Raw genomic sequence first — 24,527 nt, forward strand, 5'->3', positions numbered from 1 at the left:
CTCAAACCAACACTATGACAACAAAACTCCAAAACTGTGCATAGAGATCTCAGATGTAGTAGATACCCAAAATCTTGTATCAAAGGTCAGGCATCGACTTCAAGTTAGCCACCTATAGATGGCACTAGAGAAACAGTCCAGGATGTCTGGAACCATATGGCTGGGACAATATAAGGGTTGATTGTGTGTGGTGGGCTTAGTGATGTGGTCACTGGGCAATACTGTGATGTTATCACTGATACTGTTATCACTGTGTGTGGTACTTTACTTAGGCTTCCCATAAAAATTTGATAGCGGTAAGCAGCTAGTCCTCTCACCCCCCTTCCTCCTCCTCATCCCATATCCATGCACGCTCATTAATGCTGTCGCCAAAACAATATGTCAGTTTTTTATTTTCAGGCTTTTTGCAGTTTACAACACTAAGAACTTGGACAACCCCTTTAAGGATTTGGCATGTTGAAATCCAACTGCTTGATCCTTTTTTTCCCCCATATCTTCCACTATGGAGAGACTGGGCAGCACCATACACATTAGACTTACAGTCGGTGACAATACTGGGGAATTTGGTCAGCATTTATCTCAAGTGTATGGCTAGCTTTAATTTGCAGAGTTTGCTATCAGTAATTTATCAAACAGGGTATCATATGCATAGGTAGATTTGAGCAAAAGCTTTCCTTGAAGTTGTAAGTTGGTTTAGAGGGTGTGGGTACTTAGGTATAGGACGTACAGACGAAAAATTAGCCACAGCCTGTGTGTCTAATCTTCCATGTTTAAGGCCTACCTGAGTTTTCATAAAAAAAAGTTTGCAGAATGGATGTGCTTCTTTGTACAATCATAACTGTGAAGGAGCAGATGTTTTCTGGTCTTCCCTAATGTCTTTTTAAGCCATATTATTAACTGTTTCAGCTGCACAGCTAGATGCATTTCACTGAGAAGCAGGGAAAATATGTCGTCTGTGAAACCTGCATTGTATTGCTGTGACGTCCTTTCCCTTATGGCCCACTATGTTTGTTTTCAGCTCTAGAGCTCACAGAACAGGTAATCACACTTACAGACACACAGGAGGCGCCTGTAATCTTCAGAAGCAGTGTAGAAGCAGTTGTTTTATCAGGCTCAAGGTCTCAGCTAGGTCTAACATACCCCCCACTTCCTCTCTGCTGTCTACTTTGTCTCTATTACTAGGGACGGAACTTACCTGACAATTTGCAATTTGGTGGAAGTGAGACACCTAGTGGCCTTACTTGCAGCTTTTTTCAGGTGGATGCAGGCAGATTTTTTAAATGCAGTGATTTAGAAATTTGCTAGATACATATCTCTTTTAAATCAAATTTTGTGAAAGTACAGGGATGCTTTAAGCTTCCTGAATATAATGTTTCTGGTCTTTTATTTAAATACATTTGCCCTCCATATGTATTTTTTAAATTTTCACTTTATGTTTTCGTGGTTGTGTATTGTTTAATAAATAAAGAATAAAAACTATATTTTAAATAAAAGACCAGAAACAGGAAATTATAGTCTTCGACTATTGAAACATTATCTTTGACCTCCTGAGTTCAGTGGGTCATTTGAAATATTAAAAGCTTCCTGAATGGCGCACAGCAGCTAACAGGCCTTCTCCACTTTCAATCTTGTGTTCCTCATGACATACAGTATATGTTAATGGGGGAACTCTAGGCAAAACAATTAACTTCTGATATATCAGAGGCATATGAAAAGACCACTTTGGTGGAGTCTCAGATTTGTCCATGCACTATATCGTCCAATGTTTTCTTCTCTCCTGCGGTTCTTTCCATGATCGACTAGTGTTGGAAGGGATGGAGCTTAGTTAAGTGGGTGGTACTTCACATTACTTAGTCTAGATTTCAGACAGAAGATAGAAGAAGGTTTAATACTGCAGCAAGCCACCTCCAAACCAGAGACATAGGAGCCATATCCCTGCTGAGGGAGGAGAGGCAGACAAAATACATTTTTTTATATAGTCTGCAGCTGTCAGGGTATCCTGGAAGTTGTAGTGCTGCAATAGCTTGAGAGCCACAAGTTGGAAACCACTAGCCCCTTGCTCCTTATAGGTCTTTACTGCAGGGAATCTGTGGTTTTCCTCACAGCTCAAGACGAAAGCAATATGCTGTTCATTTCCCGGGAACGGGCCCTTAAGCGTTCAAGAAGAACGTCGGCTTAGAGCCTATATTTACAAATAGGTTGGGAGGAGCGCTAAAGCTGCTCGCTTCTCCTTTGTATTGCCCTTGGTTCAGGTTTAGTAGTAAAAGATTAAAGTGACGAGAGCCAAGTAATTAGTTATTGCCGTCTCAATCTGAAGAATGAAGTTTATTTTCAACCGACAGTAACTGAGCTCGTCTTAATCTTATGAATGAAAGCCGGGGAATCCTGCCAGCTCTTATCTGCAGCAATCCTCTGTACAGTCACACGCTAGAATAGGTTCTTTTATGTGGGGGAAATGTGCTTTTTTCCTATATAACATTACAGGGAGCTACTTGTTCTTCTGCCATGTCTTACTCCTTTTTGTTTTCCACTATTGTACTCCATTTAGGAAAAAAAATCTAAATAGGTCCAAAAAATCTCTATGAAATTAGGAGATTAAATTCTGGCTACTCGCAATCGCCACCAGGTGGAGCTGAGGAGCTTACTGCGTACTGTTTTTATGCAGTCAGCTCATAAGTTGACCTATTGGGCAGACTAGATGGGCCAAATGGTTCTTATCTGCCGACACATTCTATGTTTCTATGTTTCTAAGTTCCCTCTACTGGTGACTGAAGGCAGCTACAATTGTAACAATCGCCACCAGGTGGAGCTCAGAAGCTTACCGCGTACTGTTTTTATGCAGTCAGCTTATAAGCTCCCTCTAGTGGTGACTGAAGGCAGCTACAATTGTAGCAATCGCCACCAGGTGGAGCTCAGCTTACCCCGTACTGTTTTTATGCACTCAGCTCATAAGCTCCCTCTAGTGGTGACTGAAGACAGCTACAATTGTCTGTTCTGGATATTCAGAGTTAAGAAAAATGGAACTCGAACTGTTATTATGATATATATAGCATGCGTGTTTTGTTATATATTTCCTTGAAGGTTGTTTTCTGTTTGTCTGAGGGAAAAAATGAAAATCTAAACTTTCTGCTTCTGGCACCACAGAGTGCATCGGAAGATGGAGAGTTCTTTATTCAGAACTACTACGATAGTTACCATTCACTTGAATGGGGCTACTGTATTGCATTTTAGCAACATTTCTCTAGATTTCACAGCAGAAAGTTTGTTACAATGGAGATGGCGCAGAGAGAGAGAGAGAGAGAGAGAGAGAGAGAGAGAGAGATAGGGGGAAAGTGTGAGACAGGCTCTGAGATATCAGTATCCCTATTTGCCAAATTCTACAAACATGCAACACAAATCCAGGACCAAGTGAATTTTTATTGCTCATCTCCACTCTCGGGCGGCACGTATATAATGTACGCAGCCATCTTAACCATTACAGCAGAGGAGATAATCGAACCAAAATGGCAGTATGCATGTAGGAGAAAAGCCCAAAAAGTTATTTCATGTCTGGTATTCGCAGGTTGGTCTAACTGATTGATAACAGGAAAATACTTGTGTTTAGGGCACAGTTTTATGCTGCTGTCAGTCATGGCGTTCTATCGCCTTTTGTCTTGTTGTACATCCACTATTGTGTGAGTCCTTCCTGTATGTTTGCTTGTCTTTTAAAGTAAATTCTTTAGAGTTTGTTCTCTTAAGCTGTGTGTCTCTCCTATCATTTGACAAGAAGTTAAGAAGACATTTTTGTAAAAAAGTTATTTAGTGTTCTGTGCAAATGCCCCCCCCCCCTCATCCAACTTCAAAGCAGCATCACAATGATCTCACCAGCCCCTCACAGATAATCCTGCCCCTCATTGTGACATCACCAGGTCTCTGCAGTCAAATCTACAGACGCAATGCGACATCATCAACCCTTCTTAAGGCTCCTTTACGCTGCCCAACTGAGCAGACGATTGTCAGGAAAGAAAAGTTCCTTCCCGACAATTGACTGCTCATCACTGAAGACCACCACATTTCATGCAGAGATCTCCTCCACAGTTTGGCAAGTAGTGGTCACTAATGCCATTGCTCATCCCCATACAGGATCATTGTGGCAAACAATGATTTTAGGTGACCGCATGAGCGATCCTATTACGCGATGAACAAGCGAGTGCAGCCAAATAGAACGGAATGCATTTTGGTGCATTCCGTTCAGTTTTGTCCCCGTTGAGAATGAATGGGGACAAAAGTGAAGCGTTTTCATCCGCTATTGAGATCCTATGATGGATCTCAATTGCGGAATTTAAAACGCTAGTGTGAAAGTAGCCTAACCTAGTCATCACAATCTTCAAGACCTGACTGTTCACTTGCTGGTTTTAATCTTAGGGTTGTTGCATGTTGTATAGGCTGTTGTACTGTATGTATAGGGCTGTTGCATGTTGTATAGGCTGTTGTACTGTATGTATAGGGCTGTTGTACTGTATGTATAGGGCTGTTGTATGTTGCACAAGCAAATCATAATCATGGCCTTTAGTCTAGGGCGTTTGTACCAAAGAGATTCACTGTGATCTTCTTCTCTTCTGTGTACAAGTATTTGATACTTATGCTGTGTTTATGTCATGATTTTTGTCATCTAGAGGACCTGTACACCCCACCATGTTGACAGGTCCAGTTTAAAGATAAGCTGATCACAGCTTTCCCAAGTCTCATTTTGACAAACTGTACCTACTGTGGGGTTTCGCTCTGGTAGATAGGGTAAGCGGGCGCAGTACAGAGGCAAAATACAAGTTCTTAACTCAAAACGTCAGTGTTTATTCACACTTGAGGCAATTGCACAAAACAGCACGTAACTTTGCAGTCTTGATGTTAATTCACACACAATTGAAAGTTCATATAACACAAGTCACCTTGCTGGCAGTTCTGCCTCCAGTAGTCCCCAGAATGCGTCTCTCAGCCCTCCAGCACGGCACCAAGCCTCAGATCCCAAAACAGAGACATCTCTGCTGAGCTGCCTATTTAAGGACAGCCAGGTGCTGCCAAAAACCGGATCGGCACTTAAACTTCGGTCCGGTATTTGACCTGACCTGGCTGGAAACCAGCCCAGCCGCACATGCTGAGAGGAAAATACCTGCCTTGCCAGACACAACCCCTCACTTTGTCACATACTTGCCCCCTTTGTTCAACCCTGAGGGGGTGGACACACGCCAGACAATACATCTGGGACAGGGCATCCGCGTTTGACTGTCTTTGGCCTGACTCATCCATTTGAGAGGGGAGTGGTAGGTCACCAGGTGGAACTTTCTTCCCAACAAATAGAAAAATACCGGGCTTGTCCTAACCTTTCTATGAACTCATCCACCCGGGCCATGGGATACTCATCGAATTTGGAAACCTCGATAGGTTTTCGAAAGTCATCACAAAACCGCAACGTCCCATCCAGCTTGGGTATCAATACTATAAGACTGGCCCGCTCACTTTTTGACTGCGCAATGACGTCTAGCTGCAACATTAGCTGCACCTCCTCCGATATGGCTTGTCGCCGAGCCTCGGGTACCCGGTATGGTTTTAATCGGACTTTTGCCTGAGGCTCAGTGACAATGTCATACTGGATAATGGAAGTGCGCCCAGGGAGGTCTAAGAACACATCCGTGTTCCGACGAAAGGACTCCCTGGCCTCCTGAGTCTGTTTAGAGGAGAGGCTGTCAGCAATTTTTACTGTGGCAGCCGCCTCTCTTGCATCAAGCAGAGGGGCCGGTACCTCTTTACCATATGCTCCCTAACAAGAGGCAACACTGTCTCTATCTGATCTTGCATCTGGGTAACGTACTCAATTACACTTTTATGTGGAGTGGGTTGTTGTTCCCACGCCTCTTTGGCCACGTCCAAGAGACCCCGAAGGTGTCTGCCATATAGCAGTTTGAAGGGCGGGAACCCAGTAGAGGGCTGGGGCACCTCTCGCACTGCGAACATGAGATAGGGCAGAAGGAGGTCCCAGTCCTTCCCATCTTTAGACACTACCTTTTTCAACATATTTTTTTATGTTTGGTTAAACCATTCTACCAGACAATCCATTTGCGGATGGTAAACTGACGTCTGTAGTTGTTTTATGTGCAGCAACTTACATAGTTCCCTCATCACCTTGGACATAAAAGGGGTCCCTTGGTCAGTCAGAACCTCTTTAGGTAGTTCTACTCGGGAAAACATCTCCATTAACTCCTTAGCTATGAGTTTGGCCAAGGTATGTCGCAGTGGCACTGCCTCCGGCTTCTGACTGGCATAGTCTAGAATGACTAAGATGTGTTGATGCCCTCTGGCGGACTTCGGTACTGGGCCTATGAGGTCCATAGCAATTCGGTCGAACGGTACTTCGATAATTGGGAGAGATACTAGGGGACTACGGAAATGTGGTTGGGGGCTAGTTATCTGGCAGGTCGGGCAAGAATTACAAAACTCTTCCGCTTCTTTGAATATGCTGGGCCAGTAAAACCACTGTAGTATACGATCCTGAGTTTTCTGCAGCCCCAGGTGACCCCCGAGAAAGTGTTGGTGGGCTAGATCTAACACAAGTTTGTGATAAGCCTTGGGGACCACCAACTGTTCAATAGGCTCACCCCGTAGTTGGTTTACCCGATACAACATATCCTGATGAACCACAAAACGGGGAAACACTGACTCTGCCCCAAGTTGTTGTGGTTCACATCTACTATTAACACATTTTCCCAGGGGTGGGATAGGGTTGGGTCCCGACATTGGGTGGTACCAAAATGATCCCCGGAGACATTGAGGTCTGCCAATTCAGGACCCGGCAGCAAGTCCTCCACGTCTCCCACCATCACATTTAGCGGGGTTGTCTACCTCTCTTATACCGAAGTGGCGGTCACCCCTACCTCTGGCCCTCGGTCTCAGGTTCCCAGTGTTTTGGTCTCCCCCATGAGCCGGGCCACTCTGCTAGGGTTACTCCTGTCTCATGGGTATCAGTCACTCTCACAGCAGGCTACAGTGCCGGGAAATCTGGAAAGTCTCTCCCTATTATAAGTTTGTAGTGTATATTTGGGGCAACTGCCACTTCGTGAGTCCATCTGCCAGCTCTGTGGTTAGAGACACCAGGGCGGTGGGATAGTCTTTTAAGTCTCCATGGATGCACATGATCCTGACTTTCCGGACAGTACACTCCGCTGACCGTACCATGGGAGCCCTTACTAGGGACACCAGACTCCCTGAGTCCAGAAGAGCTTCTGCTGGAGTGTCTCCTACCTCCACCTGACACAGGTGGTTTAGAGTTTTTGGGGTACCTGCTACACACAGCTTCCTGGCATATAGCGACTGACGGTAGCCATACTTGGTATCCATGGGTTCCACCTGATGGCCCGGTTCCTGACACCGCCAGCAGACTATCGGAGCCAGGTCCGTAGAGGGTACACCCCGGGTGGATTTGGTTGGTACAAGTCGCCGGGTCTGGGATGGAGATTTACTGGGATTGACTGCCCCCCTCCCAAAAGAACCCCCTGTAACAGTCTTAGTAACCTAGTAGCGCTCCACCAGCTCCACCATTTCTATGGCGTTGCCAGGAGACACCTGGCCGATCCAGTGCTGGAGAGGGGGTGGCAGAGCCCTCTAGAACATATCAGCCAATAGTCTATCCAGTATAGCCATGGGAATCAGCACATCAGGCTGTAGCCATTTTTGCAAAAGGTGGAGTAAGTCATAATACTGGGTCCTCGCAGGCTCAGCCAGCTTAAACCCCCACTGATGTACCCGCTGGGCCCGGACCAACACATTCACCCCCAGTCTTGCCAATATCTCACCCTTTACTTTTTGGTAGTCGGCCGCTTGATTGTCCGGCAAGTCGAAATACACCCGCTGGGAATCAGATGCCAGGAACGGAGCGACGACCTCAGCGAACTGGTCATGGGGTAGCTTTTCCCTGATGGCCACTTTCTCATACATGGCCAGCTAGGTTTCGATGTCGTCTGCGGGAGTCCTCTTAGGAATTGAGGCACGGACTGCTTTACGGGCATCGTGGACGCTCAGGGTTGCTCCTGCTGTCTGCAAAGCCATCACATGTTGTAGCAGCAACTGGTTAGTCTCCTGCTGCTGTTTATTAGCCTTGCGTTGCTGCAGGTTATCTCTCGCTGCTGCAGATTAGTCTCCATGAGGGCCTTCACTACAGCCTCTATTTTGTCATGGGGCACTGATTGTAATACAGCTGGTTTAATGTACGACATACAACTGTGCCTGAAAAATTCAGAAACCAAAAATATCGGTGTTCACGCCAGCCTCACTGCTCCTGCCCGCATCCTCCACCAATTGTGGTAGATAGGGTAAGCAGGTGCAGTACAGAGGCAAAATACAAGTTCTTAACTCAAAACGTCAGTGTTTATTCACACAACAGCACGTAACTCTGCAGTATTGGTGTTAAATAACACACAATGGAAAGTTCATATAACACAAGTCACCTTGCTGGCAGTTCTGCCTCCAGTAGTCCACAGCAGGCTTTAGGGGGCCTGTTTCCCCAGCATGCGGCTCTCAGTTCTCCAGCATGGCACCAAGCCTCAGAACCCAAAACAGAGACATCTCTGCTAAACCCAGCTGCCTATTTAAGGACAGCCAGGTGCTGCGGTGCTGCCAAATCTCGGACCGGCACTTAAAGGAAACCTGTCACCTCCAACAAACATCCCAAGCCGGCAGCAGTACCTTAGAGTAGCCAGCAGCATGTTTGTAACGATCATTTTCTTCCTGCAGGCAGATGAAGCAAAAGCTGTAAAAACGTCCTTTAATCCCCTGCCGGCGCGCTTCTCTAGTCAGGCTTGAAGTCATGGAGGCACGGAGGCAATGGCCTCCTTGCTTCAAGTCATGGTAACCATGCCCCCTTCCCTGCCCCTTCGCTGTGACTGACAGCCGGCAGTTCAGCAAAGCCAGCCGAACTGTCGTGCATAAGCGCTGTCAGTCACAGCGAAGGGGCAGGGAAGGGGGCATAGTTATCGTGACTTGAAGCAAGGAGGCCGCTGCCTCCGTGACTTAAAGCCTGACTAGAGAAGCGTGCCGGGCAGGGGATTAAAGAACATTTTTACAGCTTTTGCTTCATCTGCCTGTAGGAAGAAAATGATCGTTACAAACATGCTGGCTACTCTCAGGTACTGCTGCCGGCTTGGGATGTTTGTTGGAGGTGAAAGGTTCCCCTTAAACTCCGGTCCGGTATTTGACCTCACCTGGTTGTAAACCAGCCCAGCCGCACATGCTGGGAGGAAAAGACCTTCCTTGCCAGACACAACCCCTCACTGTGTCACACTACTTACTGTCATACCATATTTTCCCTTTTTCAGACAATGGAGTTTGGAATAAAAATCCATCTTTTTGTATCTTTTTGAGCTCTAAAATATGAAATGATCTTGTGAATTTTACACAAATTTTACACACAATTTTGAAGAATAATTTTGTGGTAATTTACAACATAATTGTACATTTTCTCGGGCAGGTTATATTTCTAGAATATTGAGGAATTATACATTACGGGCCTGTGATGGAGAATATGTTTCGCTTCGATGTCCTCACAAAACCACCATCAGCATCCAGTCTACTTTCTATGGACGGAACTTGCCTAGTCATCAGATGTGCCCAACACGTCACAAGCAACCATATCCTACATTCGTAAAAGAAGATGTGTCCTGTTCTACCAATACTGCACTCCAGGTACCTTCAATATGATTATAATTTAGGTCCCTTCAGCTTTAAAGCTGACCATACACATTAGACCAGGGATCAGCAACCTTCGGCACTCCAGCTGTTGTGAAACTACAACTCCCAGCATGCTCTTTCCACTTGTGTGCGAGTTTAGAGAGCAGCCAAGCAAGTGTGCATGATGGGAGATGTAGTTTCACAACCGCTGGAGTTCCGTAGGTTACGGACCCCTGCATTAGACCTATTTTACTGATTTTGGCAGGTTCGAATGACCATCTAATGGGGCCTCCCACCTCCCCCCCCAATGGCAGATGTTAGGGAAGATAAGGTTTGGGCAAGTTTGATTTGATTGCCTGATCCTTTTCTTTTCCTATTTTTATTCCTGGCTGAGGATTCATATGTATGGAGGATCAGTTGAGAGAGTCGTTGGATGAGTTATCTTATGTGTATGGCCAGCTTTACGCTACGATAATGAAGGGCCCTTCACACCTGTAGGGTGTTCCTAATGAATGATGGTGTTATAAAACCCTTTATTGTATATGTGGTGCTTTACATGCTATAAAGGGACTAAACTCCAAGACCAAGTTAACTAAATGCACCTGTCTTTTCCCATCTGGATGTTACAGTTTTTGTGTTTCTTCCCATTGGTTGTGTGTCCTCCTGGTCCTATTGATACTTCTGGAATCTGCAGACAACAGTCTAATGTTTATAAGGGGTTTAGAGGGCATGTCTAGTTTGGAAAAGCTCTTATTAGATACAGATTCTTGGTCTTCTACTATTCCCCCAGGACCACAACATTAAGTCATGTCTTCTGTGCTGTGCATATGTTTGGCTGATATTAGCATCTTGTTTTATAATCTCTTGGGATGTGCTCTTTTAAGACGTAACTTAAAAGGGTTGGCCCATGAACAGCATGTATCACATATCCATATGTACCATATAGCGCACTACCGGTACATTCAATCTCTATGGGATGGAATGAGACAACCGAGTACAGTGCTCTGCTGAGTGGGACCACCACTCCAAACGGGGAACACAGGAACCTCGCTCTCATGATCTTTTGCTGATCCCAGCTTCTGGACACTTAATGATCTAAGGTTACTTTCACGCTAGCGTTTTAGTTTTCCGGTATTGAGATTTCTGCTTTCATCTGCTGCTTTCCCATGAATGCCTGCTCCCGATAATTTGCCGATAATGGTGCGGTCTAATAGGCCCTTTAGATCCCTCTGCTTTATGTTGATATAGTCCATTTGCTGGGGCTGGGAGTCAATTACCTGTGTAAGAGCGTAGCCTCAGGCTGTGTGTGTACAGTGCTGGGGCTTTCAGCAGGTTTTATTGCGGCCTTTGTATGCCAATTGCAATCTAAACAGAGGCTAAAACGACAGAGATGACAGTCGGCAAATATGGGGCTGGCAGGCAGCAAACTATTGTGTTTTCCTGAAGACAGACTGAAAAGTGTCTTGGTTTTTCATGAAATCAGAGTCCGGAATACAAGTTCATTCTGTTCAGGAAATAATTGCCCCTTAACGAGTTAGGGTGGGTTCACACTAGCGTTAGGGATTCCGTTATGGCTTTCCGTTATAACATGGTTATAACGGAAAATAGCGGAATGCCCAGACAGAATGCAAAACGGAAGCCTTTAAAAGGCATTCCGTTCGCTTTCCGTCCTAAAAGAAGTCTATGGGAAAACATAACGGATCCGTCTGGGTCCCGTTATGCAAGACGGAAAACAAAGTCCTGTCGAAAGGACTTTGTTTTCCATCTTGCATAACGGGACCCAGACGGATCCGTTATGCTTTCCCATAGACTTCTATTAGGACGGAAAGCAAACGGAATGCCTTTTAAAGGCTTCCGTTTTGCATTCCGTCATAATACAAGTCTATGGGCAGAAGAACGGATCCGTCCTTCCGTCTTATGGATTCCGTTATAACCATGTTAGAACAGAAAGCCATAACGGAATCCCTAACGCTAGTGTGAACCCACCCTTAGGCTACTTTCACACTAGTGTTTCTTGCGGATCTGTCATGGATCTGCAAAAAGGCTTCCGTAACAATAATACAACTGGATGCATCCGTCATGAACGGATCCGGTTGCATTATCTGTAACATTGCCAAGACAGATCCGTCATGAACTCCATTGAAAGTCAATGGAGGACGGATCATTTTTCTATTGTGCCAGATTGTGTCAGAGAAAACGGATCCGTCCCCATTGACTTACATTGTGTGCCAGAACGGATCCGTTTGGCTCAGGTTCGTCAAGCAGGTAGCATTTTGGTGTCCGCCTCCAGGGCGGAATGGAGACTGATCAGAGGCAAACTGATGCGTTCTGAGCGGATCCTTTTCCATTCAGAATGCATTAGGGCAAAACTGATCTGTTTTGTACTGCTTGTGAGAGCCCTGAACGGATCTCACAAACGGAAAGCCAAAGCGCGAGTGTGAAAGTAGCCTTATGTTATCTAATGGTGGACGTGGATGCGTGGCTAATGTGTATTATTAATGAATCAGTTGTAGACTAAAGGCGCCCATACACATTAGATAGCAGTTATTTTTGGGGAACAGGCCAACCATCCTAATGTTTATGGGGTAGGAGACCCCATAAACATTAGATGGTTGGCCGGTTCCCCAAAATCACTGCTATCTAATGTGTATGGGCGCCTTTAGTCTACAACTGATTGCAGCCAATGTCAGGAGAGATAAGGCTGTTGGATTTCAGCTGCCCGATACTTTTGTTAAGGCTTCTGCCCGAGACTTTCTCCTCTATCCTCATTCTCAACACATGCACGTACCGCAGGCTAGCCTGTAGAGGGAGGGGTGAGGTGGAAAGGATCGGAGTGGTGACTCCAGCAATGATGGTGGCCATAGATGTCCAGGTGCTCCAGTGCTCCCTGGGCCGTGTACGCAGTGAGTGGAGGGGGTGCAACACTTCATCTCCTCGGGATACACCCTGGACTTTTGGGGTCTCCTGCCTGGTGGTGGCTTGGTTGCCCTTGATGTTAGGTGGATGGTCAGTGGGGTGCAAGGCAGGAGGACAAGCTGACAGGGGCTGTCAGATGGTAGAGGCAATGACCAGGGCTGTGTGGTTGGAAATATAGTCTCTCTTCACTGAATAGATGATGGGAGTTACATTATAAATGCATGTCCTGGGAGGAACAATGAGGAGGACGGCAGTAGTAGTGGCTCTGGCTGCAACAATGATAATCCTCCCACCGATGCTGCCTAGCTCCGGGCAGTAAGAGGAAGGGAGCACCCTTTCTTCCATCTGGGCACACCTTGATGTTGTGGCTCCTGCATGATGATAGTTGAGGTGCCCTTGGTGGTATGAATGTTTTATGGGTGCAAGGCAGGAGATGTAGATGCTGGAGTCAGTAATGAGGCCAGGTGTAGAAAATAAACAAGTCTCTCTTTACTAAAGTGCAGAATGGGAGTTGTAGTACATCAAACTCTATTAAAACACAGTTACAAACAAATTGCAGTGAAAATCTTCCTCGACAGCGATGTATGGATATTAGCAATGTTGGGGGTTGTACTATATCTTCTCTCTCTCTCTCTCTCTGCTGAACCCAAGGCTGGCAATAAGATTCTTGCAAAACTTATCTGTAATACCCAGGCTGAGGAGTGCAGAATTAAAGGGGCTGTGCAAGAATGGAAGGATAGGGGGTATTGTTGGCACTTGACTTGACCAGACCTGTAAAGGGAAGCTTACTTAACTGGCCTGCCATGTTCCTCTGGGCTGCCATGTTCATCTGGTATGAACGCTCACAACTACACATCATTCACTTTGGTAACCAACTGTTCATGGAAACCAAGCAGATCGTAATCATTATAAATTTTCAGCCAGCAATCAGTTTATTGGTCATCAGCATTACCTATACATAAACTTTCTTAATACTCTATGATATTACATTTACAATTCTGGGGGACATTTATCAATAGTGTCCTGCAATACATCAGTTAATGAGATGCTGAAAATGACCTGTTTGTACAAATGTATCAAAATGGTGCACATGGTATGATAGATTTGGCAGACATGTATTCCACCTCATTGCTGGTATACGTGACCCCAATATTTTGCTCCAAAAATGGCACACATTGTCAGTAAATCTTTGTGGCCCATACAACTTCAATAGTTGTTGGCCGAGCTCTTGTTCTGCTGACAGCTATTTTCTTTGACAACTCTTGGGTCAACCAAGCTTTCAGGAGAGTGGACTAATCTACTGCCAGATGCCTCATATCTCCCCTTAGAACAAGTTGGGCCGATCCTTCTTTCCTAATATCATCTCCATACACACAAGGCTACTTTCACACTAGCGTTTTTACTGGATCCGGCAGGGTTCAGCAAAAACACTTCCGTTACTGATAATACAACCATCTGCATCCGTTATGGACGGATCCGGTTGTATTATCTGTAACATAGCCAAAACGGATCCATCATGAACCCTATTGAAAGTCAATGGGGGACAGATCCGTTTTCTATTGTGGCAGAGGAAACGGATCCATCCCCATTTACTTGCATGGTTATGACGAATCCGTCTTGCTCCGCATCCCAGGATGAAAAGCAAACTACAACATGTTGCGGTTTGCTCTCCGGTATGGGAACGCAACCAAACGGAACGGAATGTATTTTGGAGCACTCCATTCTGTTCAGTTACATTTTGTCCCGATTGACAATAAATGGGGACAAGACTGAAACGTTTTTTTCTGGGACAGATCTCAAATTCCTTTAGGAGGAAACAACAGACAGGGGAAATGTCTAGCAGACATGCTGGACACAACGTCAACAGACCAGACATGTAACAACGCACTAGACATACACCACACCCTGAACATAAACCCACACCAGACATACAACAAGAAAGAGGAGGGGGGGGGGGGTACATAGAGGATACAAGGGAGACAAACTATGTCCAACATGGTGGCCCTCAAGGACTGGGCAAGTTCACCCAGGAAAGAAGCAGCGCTCCATCACCAAACAAGGCTGGAGTACAACTGACTCCAGCCAGGAAGCCACAGGTAATATCCACATAGTGGCCACACCCAGGACACGCCTAAATCCCCACCAGCTAGAAGATTAACCCCTCGCTCACCAAACAGCAGGGAGATACACCTAAAAGGGGAAGTGGCAATGCAAACTGAAAAGTACACGTTGCCCCAGGGACCAGTCTGCACGGCAACAGCGTCACTGTCAAACAACAATACGACCAGGACAGATTCCTTGTCCCAACTTTTCACTGCACTTCCATGGAGCAACGGCCTGAGAGAGTACACCGTGACACATTATCGCATCAGGGCCACTACTACTCCACATCCTTTGCACAGGCTCCTCAGGGGCTTGTTGCACCTATAGTCATGGAAGTAATGCTGTAATAAAGCTTGAAGAAGTTCTTGACTTGAAGCATAAATGATGCACCAGTGGGCCTTAGCACACATTTTTATAGGAAACCAATAAGCCATCCAAGTTTGGGCTGTCTTCTGCAACAACTCTTACCGGATCCACTTACTCTCTTGCCAAATATTCCAAGACACCAACTTTCCAAGGGAAGTTAAGGTAGATCAAGACGGAGCGAACTGAATGCCGAGAAGAGGGGCTTTGAGCGAGGAGTTGTGTGAACATGCATAAGGCTCTCCATGTGAACTTCTTCCAATGAGCTGGTGGAGAAGTAAAGCCTAGATCTTTTTGCCATTGCCAGTAGAGGTATATCATGTCTGTTTCCATTGCATGCTTCCAGGGTAAGTATCCAGTCAAAGCATTAAAGAGAATAACCCCAAAAGACCAGGTGTCCACACTGGGACCTAAGATTAAATATTCTCCTTCATTTAAGTTACACAACTCAGGACACATGTACGGGAACGGGATAATATGTGACACGACTGAAACCAGGGTCCCCACACATCGAGTCGAACCAAAGTCACTCAACTTGATATGGTAACAGTCTTTGTCCATGAGCAACACGTTGTCTGGCTTCAGGTCACAATGGATAAATCCACTCTCATGCATACAGTGAAAAAATTAGGACACCCTTTGAAAGCATGTGGTTTTTTGTAACATTTTTAATAAATGGTTATTTCATCTCCGTTTCAACAATACAGAGAGATTAAAGTAATCCGACTAAACAAAGAAAACTGAAGAAAAGTCTTTTCAAGATCTTCTGTAAATGTCATTCTACAAAAATGCCTATTCTAACTGAGGAAAAAGATAGGACACCCTTGCCCCTAATAGCGAGTGTTACCTCCTTTGGCTGAAATAACTGCAGTGAGACGGTTCTTGTAGCCATCTACCAGTCTTCGACATCGGTCTGAGGACATTTTACCCCACTCCTCAATGCAGAACTTTTTCAGCTGTGAGATGTTTGAGGGGTTTCTTGCACGTACAGCCCTTTTCAAGTCACCCCACAGCATCTCAATGGGATTCAAATCTGGACTTTGACTTGGCCATTCCAGGACTCTCCATTTCTTCTTTTTCAGCCAATCTTTGGTTGATTTACTAGTATGTTTTGGGTCATTGTCATGTTGCATGGTCCAGTTCCGCTTCAGCTTTAATTTTCTAACTGATGGTCTCACATGTTCTTCAAGCACCTTCTGATACACAGTAGAATTCATCGTGGATTCTATGATGGTGAGCTGACCAGGTCCTGCTGCAGCAAAGCAGCGCCAAACAATGACACTTCCACCTCCATGCTTCACAGTTGGTATGAGGTTCTTTTCTTGGAATGCTGTGTTTGGTTTACGCCAAACATGTCCTCTGCTGTTGTGTCCAAATAATTCAATTTTGGACTCATCTGTCCAAAGAACATTATTCCAGAAGTCCTGGTCTTTGTCAACTTTATCGCTGGCAAATGTCAGTCTGGCCTCGATGTTTCTCTTGGAAAGCAAAGGTTTCCTCCTTGCACACCTCCCATGCAAGTTAAACTAGTACAGTCTCTTTCTGATTGTAGAGGCATGTACTTCTACATCAACAGTAGCCAGAGCCTGCTGTAGTTCTCGAGATGACACTTTAGGGTTTTTGGATACCTCTTTTAGCATCTTGCGGTCTGCTCTTGGGGTGAACTTGCTGGGGCGACCAGTCCTGGGCATGTTGGCAGTTGTTTTGAAAGCCCTCCACTTGTAGACTATCTTCCGGACAGTGGAATGGCTGATTTCAAAATCTTTTGAGATCTTTTTAAATCCCTTCCCAGACTCATAGGCTGCTACAATCTTTTTTCTGAAGTCCTCTGACAGCTCTTTTGCTCTCACCATGGTGCTCACTCTCACTTCAACAGTCAGGAGCACACCAAACTAAATGTCTGAGGTTTAAATAGGGCAAGCCTCATTCAACATGCAGAGTAACGATCTACTAATTATGTGCACCTGGTGTGATATACCTGTGTGAGATCTGAGCCAATTTAAGAGGGAATACATGTGAGGGTGTCCTATCTTTTTCCTCAGTTAGAATAGGCATTTTTGTAGAATGACATTTACAGAAGATCTTGAAAAGACTTTTCTTCAGTTTTCTTTGTTTAGTTGGATTACTTTAATCTCTCTGTATTGTTGAAACGGAGATGAAATAACCATTTATTAAAAATGTTACAAAAAACCACATGCTTTCAAAGGGTGTCCTAATTTTTTCACATGACTGTATAGTCAAGAGCCATGGATATCTGCACTGCACATCTCTTTACTGCTTCCTCTGGAATTCCAACCTGCAGAAATAAGATAAGTATCATGAGATATTCTATTCTGTACTACACTGCGTGCAGAATTATTAGGCAAATGAGTATTTTGACCACATCATCCTCTTTATGCATGTTGTCTTACTCCAAGCTGTATAGGCTCGAAAGCCTACTACCAATTAAGCATATTAGGTGATGTGCATCTCTGTAATGAGAAGGGGTGTGGCCTAATGACATCAACACCCTATATCAGGTGTGCATAATTATTAGGCAACTTCCTTTCCTTTGGCAAAATGGGTCAAAAGAAGGACTTGACAGGCTCAGAAAAGTCAAAAATAGTGAGATATCTTGCAGAGGGATGCAGCACTCTTAAAATTGCAAAGCTTCCGAAGCGTGATCATCGAACAATCAAGCGTTTCATTCAAAATAGTCAACAGGGTCGCAAGAAGCGTGTGGAAAAACCAAGGCGCAAAATAACTGCCCATGAACTGAGAAAAGTCAAGCGTGCAGCTGCCAAGATGCCACTTGCCACCAGTTTGGCCATATTTCAGAGCTGCAACATCACTGGAGTGCCCAAAAGCACAAGGTGTGCAATACTCAGAGACATGGCCAAGGTAAGAAAGGCTGAAAGACGACCACCACTGAACAAGACACACAAGCTGAAACGTCAAGACTGGGCCAAGAAATATCTCAAGACTGATTTTTCTAAGGTTTTATGGACTGATGAAATGAGAGAGTCTTGATGGGCCAGATGGATGGGCCCGTGGCTGGATTGGTAAAGGGCAGAGAGCTCCAGTCCGACTCAGACGCCAGCAAGGTGGAGGTGGAGTACTGGTTTGGGCTGGTATCATCAAAGATGAGCTTGTGGGGCCTTTTCGGGTTGAGGATGGAGTCAAGCTCAACTCCCAGTCCTACTGCCAGTTTCTGGAAGACACCTTCTTCAAGCAGTGGTACAGGAAGAAGTCTGCATCCTTCAAGAAAAACATGATTTTCATGCAGGACAATGCTCCATCACACGTGTCCAAGTACTCCACAGCGTGGCTGGCAAGAAAGGGTATAAAAGAAGAAAATCTAATGACATGGCCTCCTTGTTCACCTGATCTGAACGCCATTGAGAACCTGTGGTCCATCATCAAATGTGAGATTTACAAGGAGGGAAAACAGTACACCTCTCTGAACAGTGTCTGGGAGGCTGTGGTTGCTGCTGCACGCAATGTTGATGGTGAACAGATCAAAACACTGACAGAATCCATGGATGGCAGGCTTTTGAGTGTCCTTGCAAAGAAAGGTGGCTATATTGGTCACTGATTTGTTTTGTTTTGTTTTTGAATGTCAGAAATGTATATTTGTGGATGTTGAGATGTTATATTGGTTTCACTGGTAAAAATAAATAATTGAAATGGGTATATATTTGTTTTTTGTTAAGTTGCCTAATAATTATGCACAGTAATAGTCACCTGCACACACAGATATCCCCCTAAAATAGCTAAAACTAAAAACAAACTAAAAACTACTTCCAAAAATATTCAGCTTTGATATTAATGAGTTTTTTTGGGTTCATTGAGAACATGGTTGTTGTTTAATAATAAAATTAATCCTCAAAAATACAACTTGCCTAATAATTCTGCACTCCCTGTATATACACAGTTGAGTCCCATTATTCTGACCACCAGCTAATATCCAGAGTAACCTCAGCTAGACAGGATGGGAGTGACTCAATAAGGTCCTGGTAGGTTGTCACAGGTATCTGGAGCCCTGCTGACTGCATTGCCTCTCGCAGCTGCTGGAGCTCAATGTATTTCGATGGGACATGATGTTGCCCTTTCTCACATCACATGACAGATGTGTATGTTGTATGTAGGAGAAGATATGGGCTAGACCTCTCTTACCTGATCCTGGATAAGATCATACAAGGTGCCTGCCGTTGCTAGCTGTTGAGTCATTACGTAGTAATCCATAGTGTCAATAAAGAATGGATATGTAGTTATAATGTTAGGGCACTTAGAGAGATAAATTGACGTAGTCAGCTCCAAGAAAAACGTTGTCCGCTTGGTCCTGTCTTTCCTCAGTAACTTCACAGCCACTTTTCCACCTAAACACCAAAAGACGATTTACAGTGACTTCCTCAATTTCACATAGAAACTGTATGTTAGAACATATTTTCATCACCACTGGTCATAGATATGGTGGATCCCACTGGTTTCAATTGGATCTGAGAACAATCTCGTGTCTGTGAGGCCGTCCAGATATGATGGTGCTGGGACAGCTTGGATATAAACCTATTTAAAGGGAATGTGTATTTTTTTTTTTCTGCCAGTTGTCCGCTTTTTTTATATTGACGACCTATCCTCAGGATACATAATCAATATCAGATAGACGGGGTTACAACTCCCGGCACCCACGCTCATCACCTGTTTGAAAAGAATGCAGCTCTTGTATGAGCGCTGCCTTCTCTACACTGTTTACCTGCTCGCCATTGCAACCGCAGTGGTGAGCAGGTGTAATTACATCTCAGCTGTCCCATTCACTTCAATGGGATGGCTCCTTCCTATTCACTTGAATAGGAAGGAGCTATCCCATTGAAGTGAATGGGGCGGCTTAGTTGTAATTACACCTGCTCACCACTGTGGTTGCAATGGCGAGCAGGTAAACAGTGTAGAGAAGGCAGCGCTCATACAAGAGCTGCATTCTTTTCAAACAGGTGATGAGCGAGTCGGAAACCCTGCCGCTGTGATATTGATGACCTATCCACAGGATGATTATGGGAGCAGCCATCTTGCATGAGCAATTCGAGATATCCTTTACGGCAGCCCTATGGGCCATAGACAGAATGGTCAGGAGGAGACCTCTTTGACTTCTATGTTTGAGTTTTCTGTGCTGAGGTCAGGAGGAAGTATATAAGCTGTGATATCACCTATTGTGAATGGTGGATCCTTTGGTATCTATTTTATCTATCTATCTGTGATATCTGTCATTGTAATCCTGCCTGTGATAATGAGATGACTTCTGGAAAGTGATCTGTACAGATCTAGAAGTGGCGTCTATTATTAAGCACAGTGTCAAAACTGCAGGATTATTGGATTTTTATTTAACTATAGAAAGTGACATGGAGAATGTAGAACAGCATCACCAAATATTCTTTAAAAACAAAACAAAAAAACCCCCACATATTTAACTCTTCCATGTCCGGGCCCAAAAAAGGCCTGAATGTCCAGGCAACTTTTTGTGATTTTGTGCACGTGGTAGTTTGGTGACCGTAGCTTTTTTATTTGTTTGACACTTAGGACTCTTTATTACAATGTTTTTTAGAGATTTTTATTTTTTTTTAGATTTAATTTGGAGGAAAGCAGCTAATTATTTCAAAAAAAATATAAAATTATAGCTTTTTATTTCTTAAATATTAAAACTGACACAAAAATGTATTATTGCAATAGGTTGCCTATTTTGTGATGATCGTTTTCATATATAACATGTATAGGTTTGAGCGAACGGGGCGACTATGGTGAGGGTTTCTGTTAGCGACTACATTTAAAAAATATATATTTTACAAGTTTTTATTTGTATTTTTTCAAATTTTTTTTTACTTATATTTTAATTTATTTTTAGCAAATATATCCCTCAGGAGGTCATTAAAAGACTTCTGGAGGACACGGACTTTTTTTTACTATTTTCACTGTAACTAGGGTATCCACAGGATTCCCAGTTACAGGGGAAAATAGCCCCTTGTGGGGGCATTACACACAAGCAGAGCTGATCAGGGTCTGCTTAGACTGCTTCTGCCCCAGACACCCCCCGGCGGTCACGTGACCTGTGCCGCTTCTGGCGCAGGAGAAGGCAGAAGCGATAATAAACCGCTCCTGTCTTCTCCTCACCGCCCCCCGCTGTGTCGGACAGCCAGGACCCGACCTGCTCCAGCTAGATTGCAGGAGTCGGAGCTGTAATTCCAGCATGGATCAGTGCTGGGATTAAAGCGCTGCCTGAAAGTTTATATATGTGCTATCTGCACAGGGCATGTGCAGATAGGACGTATATACCCAGTGGGCAGTCGGGAAGGGGTTAATATAAATACTTAAACACATTAATATCAGATTGGCAGGGGTCCAACACCTGGGACCCCTGCCAATCAGCTACTAGAAGAGGTTGGGTGCTCCTTGAGCACTGCGGCCTCTTCCTAGGTCATGTGACGTCACTGTACATCAGTCACATGGCCTAGTTGCAGCTCAGCCCCATTCAAGTCAATTGGGCTGCACTGCAATATCAAGCACTGCTGCTGTACGATGTAGGACGATGTGCGTGGAAAGCAGCAAGGAGGCCGCTGCGCTCACCATAGCGGATCTGCGGGGGTGCTGGGACTCGGACCCCCACCGAGGTGATAATAATGTCCTGTTCTGTTGATATGTTATCAATATTATTTTCTCTGTAACTCCTTTAATTTAAACAATATATCATTTTCTCACTAGACATGCCCTTTAACGTTTGCTTATTACAATAAGGGTACTTTTTGTAATAAGCTATAAGGGTACAATAAGGGTAGCGTTTTTCTTTTCCGGCATAGAATTCCGTACTAGGGGGTCAATACCGGAAAAAAAAATTATCAGTTTTATCCTAATGCATTCTGAATGGAGAGCAAGCCGTTCGGTATGCATCAGGATGTCTTCAGTTCAGTCACTGTACGGTTTTTGGACAGAGAAAATACCGTCCAAAATTCCGGAACACTTGACGGAATGCCGAATACGGCATTATTTTACATTGAAATGCATTAATGCCGGAAGTGTTCAGGAAAAACGGATCTGGTTTTGTGGTCTGCGCATGCGCAGACCTTTAAAAATGTGAAAAAGATAAATACTGTATCTGTTTTTCCGGGTGACAACCGGAGAGACGGATCCGGTATTGCAATACATTTGTGAGATGGATCCGGATCCATCTACAAATGGTATCCGTTTGCATACAAGAATTGCGGACAAGAATAGGCAGTTCTATGGGGGTGTCGGCGAGGTGTAATGCGGATGCGCAATACACTACGGACGTGTGAATGTGTGGATATCAGCATGTCCAATGCTTTTGTTCTCAAGGTAGATCTGCGACCACCAGTGGTGTCTGCTAGTGGCTCAGTTCCATCTACCTACTGGGAGCAATGCATTCTTGGCTGTACCAAGAATGGAAGCATTCAGGTGACAGCTATCTAAAATGTGTGGACTAGCTTAGGTACCACAGGAGGGTAATTAAATCACTTGGGAACAAGAGGATCGGGCATGTTTAAATCCAATAACCCAATCCTTCTTTCCCCTGACATCTGCTATCAAGAGAGAGTCGGGACATCACCATAAACATGGTGGGTTTGTTTGGCCTACATACTGCACATGTAATGTGTATGCTAATTTAAAGGGATATTCCTATCTCAAACATTGATGGCCTATCGCTAGGATAGGCCATCAATGTCACATAGGTGTGGGTTCCACTGTTGGGACCTGCTGCTGTCTCCAGAATAGACCTTCATTAAGTAAAGGAAGCCCATTTCGTTGATAGGAGTGGGCTCCACCTTTGGGACCAGCTCCTGTCCCTAGAATGGAGTGAAGGAGAGCGCACTGCACAAACGTGGCTACCCTCCATTCACCGGTATGGGAGGTCTGAAAATAGCGTGTGCTCATTTTACTATTTTCAGAACTCCCATATCAGTGACTGGAGAGCATGCTGCACAAGCTTGGTGTGCTCTCTTTCAAATTCAGGACCCCGTTGTGGAGACATCATTGAGTCCCAGAGGTGGGACTACTACCTATCTGACATTAATGGCAACATGCCATCAATGTCTGAGATGGGCCAACCCTTTAAATCTTTGTCTGTTAGAATTTGACAAGCTTGGTCAACTTTAGTCTATATGTACAGTCAGATTTGTTTTGTCCTTGGTCACCTACCTGCTCTTTTGTTTTCTGCTAGTAGAACTTGACCAAAGGATCCATGACCGAGCCTCTTGATGATTTTGTAGAAATCTAAAATTGTCTCTACCTCCAAGGTTTGGAAAACTGGTGCCATTGCAGCTTGAGAATTGGTGAAGCTTGCTCCCTGGGTAGTTGGCTAGGCAATGGAGACTCAACTTTACTTGATAGAAAATGTAAGGAGGTCTATTATGTCATCATGTACTGATCAAAATCCATGGCTGGAGAAGATTTCCTAGGTTCGTAGGCAGTTACTTTCGCTCCGTCATGAATTGGAAACCTGTCATAACCAGACAAATATATCAATCTGTGAAATGTTGGATTTCAACCTATGCAGAATTTATATTTGTGGGGCATATTGCTTGTTATTCAGCTCTTCGACAAGCAATTGTAACCACATTAAGGCGACTTTCACACTGGCCTTTTGGCTTTCCGTTTGTGAGATCCGTTCAGGGTCCAAAACAGATCAGTTTTGCCCTAATGCATTCTGAATGGATAAGTATCCGCTCAGAATGCATCAGTTCAGTCTCAATTCCGTCTCCATTCCGCTTTGGAGGCTGCTTGCAGCGTGTTGGTGTCCGTCTGACGAAACTGAGCCAAACGGATCCGTTCTGACACACAATGTAGAGATTTTTTTGCCTAAATAATTATACAATAAAATAAAAGCAGGTATATCTACTGTAAAGATTATTTTTGATACTTTTAGGGACAGTATTTCTAGGACCATAGATGAGTAATGATCTGGTGGTCATATGGTAACCAAGTAATACCCATCCAAAACCCATCAGTAGTGATGTCCGGATCATGAACGAATCGTTCTTTTGAATGGATTCAGTTCACTGAACCTGAAGAGTCGGTTCCTCTGACTGAGCCGATCCGTGTGAAGCCGCTCAGTCAGATTAGCATAGAGGCAGCAGCAGGCAGTGTAATAGGAGCCGACAGTGGAAGCTAGCCCCGCCCCTCCCCGCCCTCCAACCAATCAGAGGCAACCAGCACTGACTCACAGCACAGGGGGAGTCGCAGGGACTCAGAGAATCGTCTGACAGTTTATTAGTTAAAAGAATCCAATGAGTCACCGACCGTGTCACCGAGTCCCTGCCAGGCCTCCTGCTCTGCGGCTCCCTGTCTCCACAAGTCTGGGGGGGGATGGGGGGGGTGGGCATTAGTATAGCTTGTAGCGGAGCGGAGGCCCCTGAGAGCAACATGGCGGAATCAATATGGAGGCAGGAGGGAAACATCTGTGTGTACAGGGC

At 44.7% G+C, this 24,527-nt stretch overlaps 1 protein-coding gene across 1 annotated transcript in view; it reads left to right on the top strand.

Annotated features, from left to right (window-relative positions):
- EVA1A (eva-1 homolog A, regulator of programmed cell death) overlaps window positions 1-24,527 on the top strand; it is a 356,598-nt gene that overhangs the window by 59,461 nt on the left and 272,610 nt on the right. The window contains exon 2 of the mRNA XM_040427455.1: window positions 9,494-9,708. Within this exon, the coding sequence (XP_040283389.1) occupies window positions 9,494-9,708 (215 nt within the window). The remainder of the gene's footprint in view (window positions 1-9,493; window positions 9,709-24,527) is intronic.

The sequence above is a fragment of the Bufo bufo genome, chromosome 4 (assembly GCF_905171765.1).
Source record: "Bufo bufo chromosome 4, aBufBuf1.1, whole genome shotgun sequence".
NCBI classification, from domain to species: Eukaryota; Metazoa; Chordata; class Amphibia; order Anura; family Bufonidae; genus Bufo; species Bufo bufo.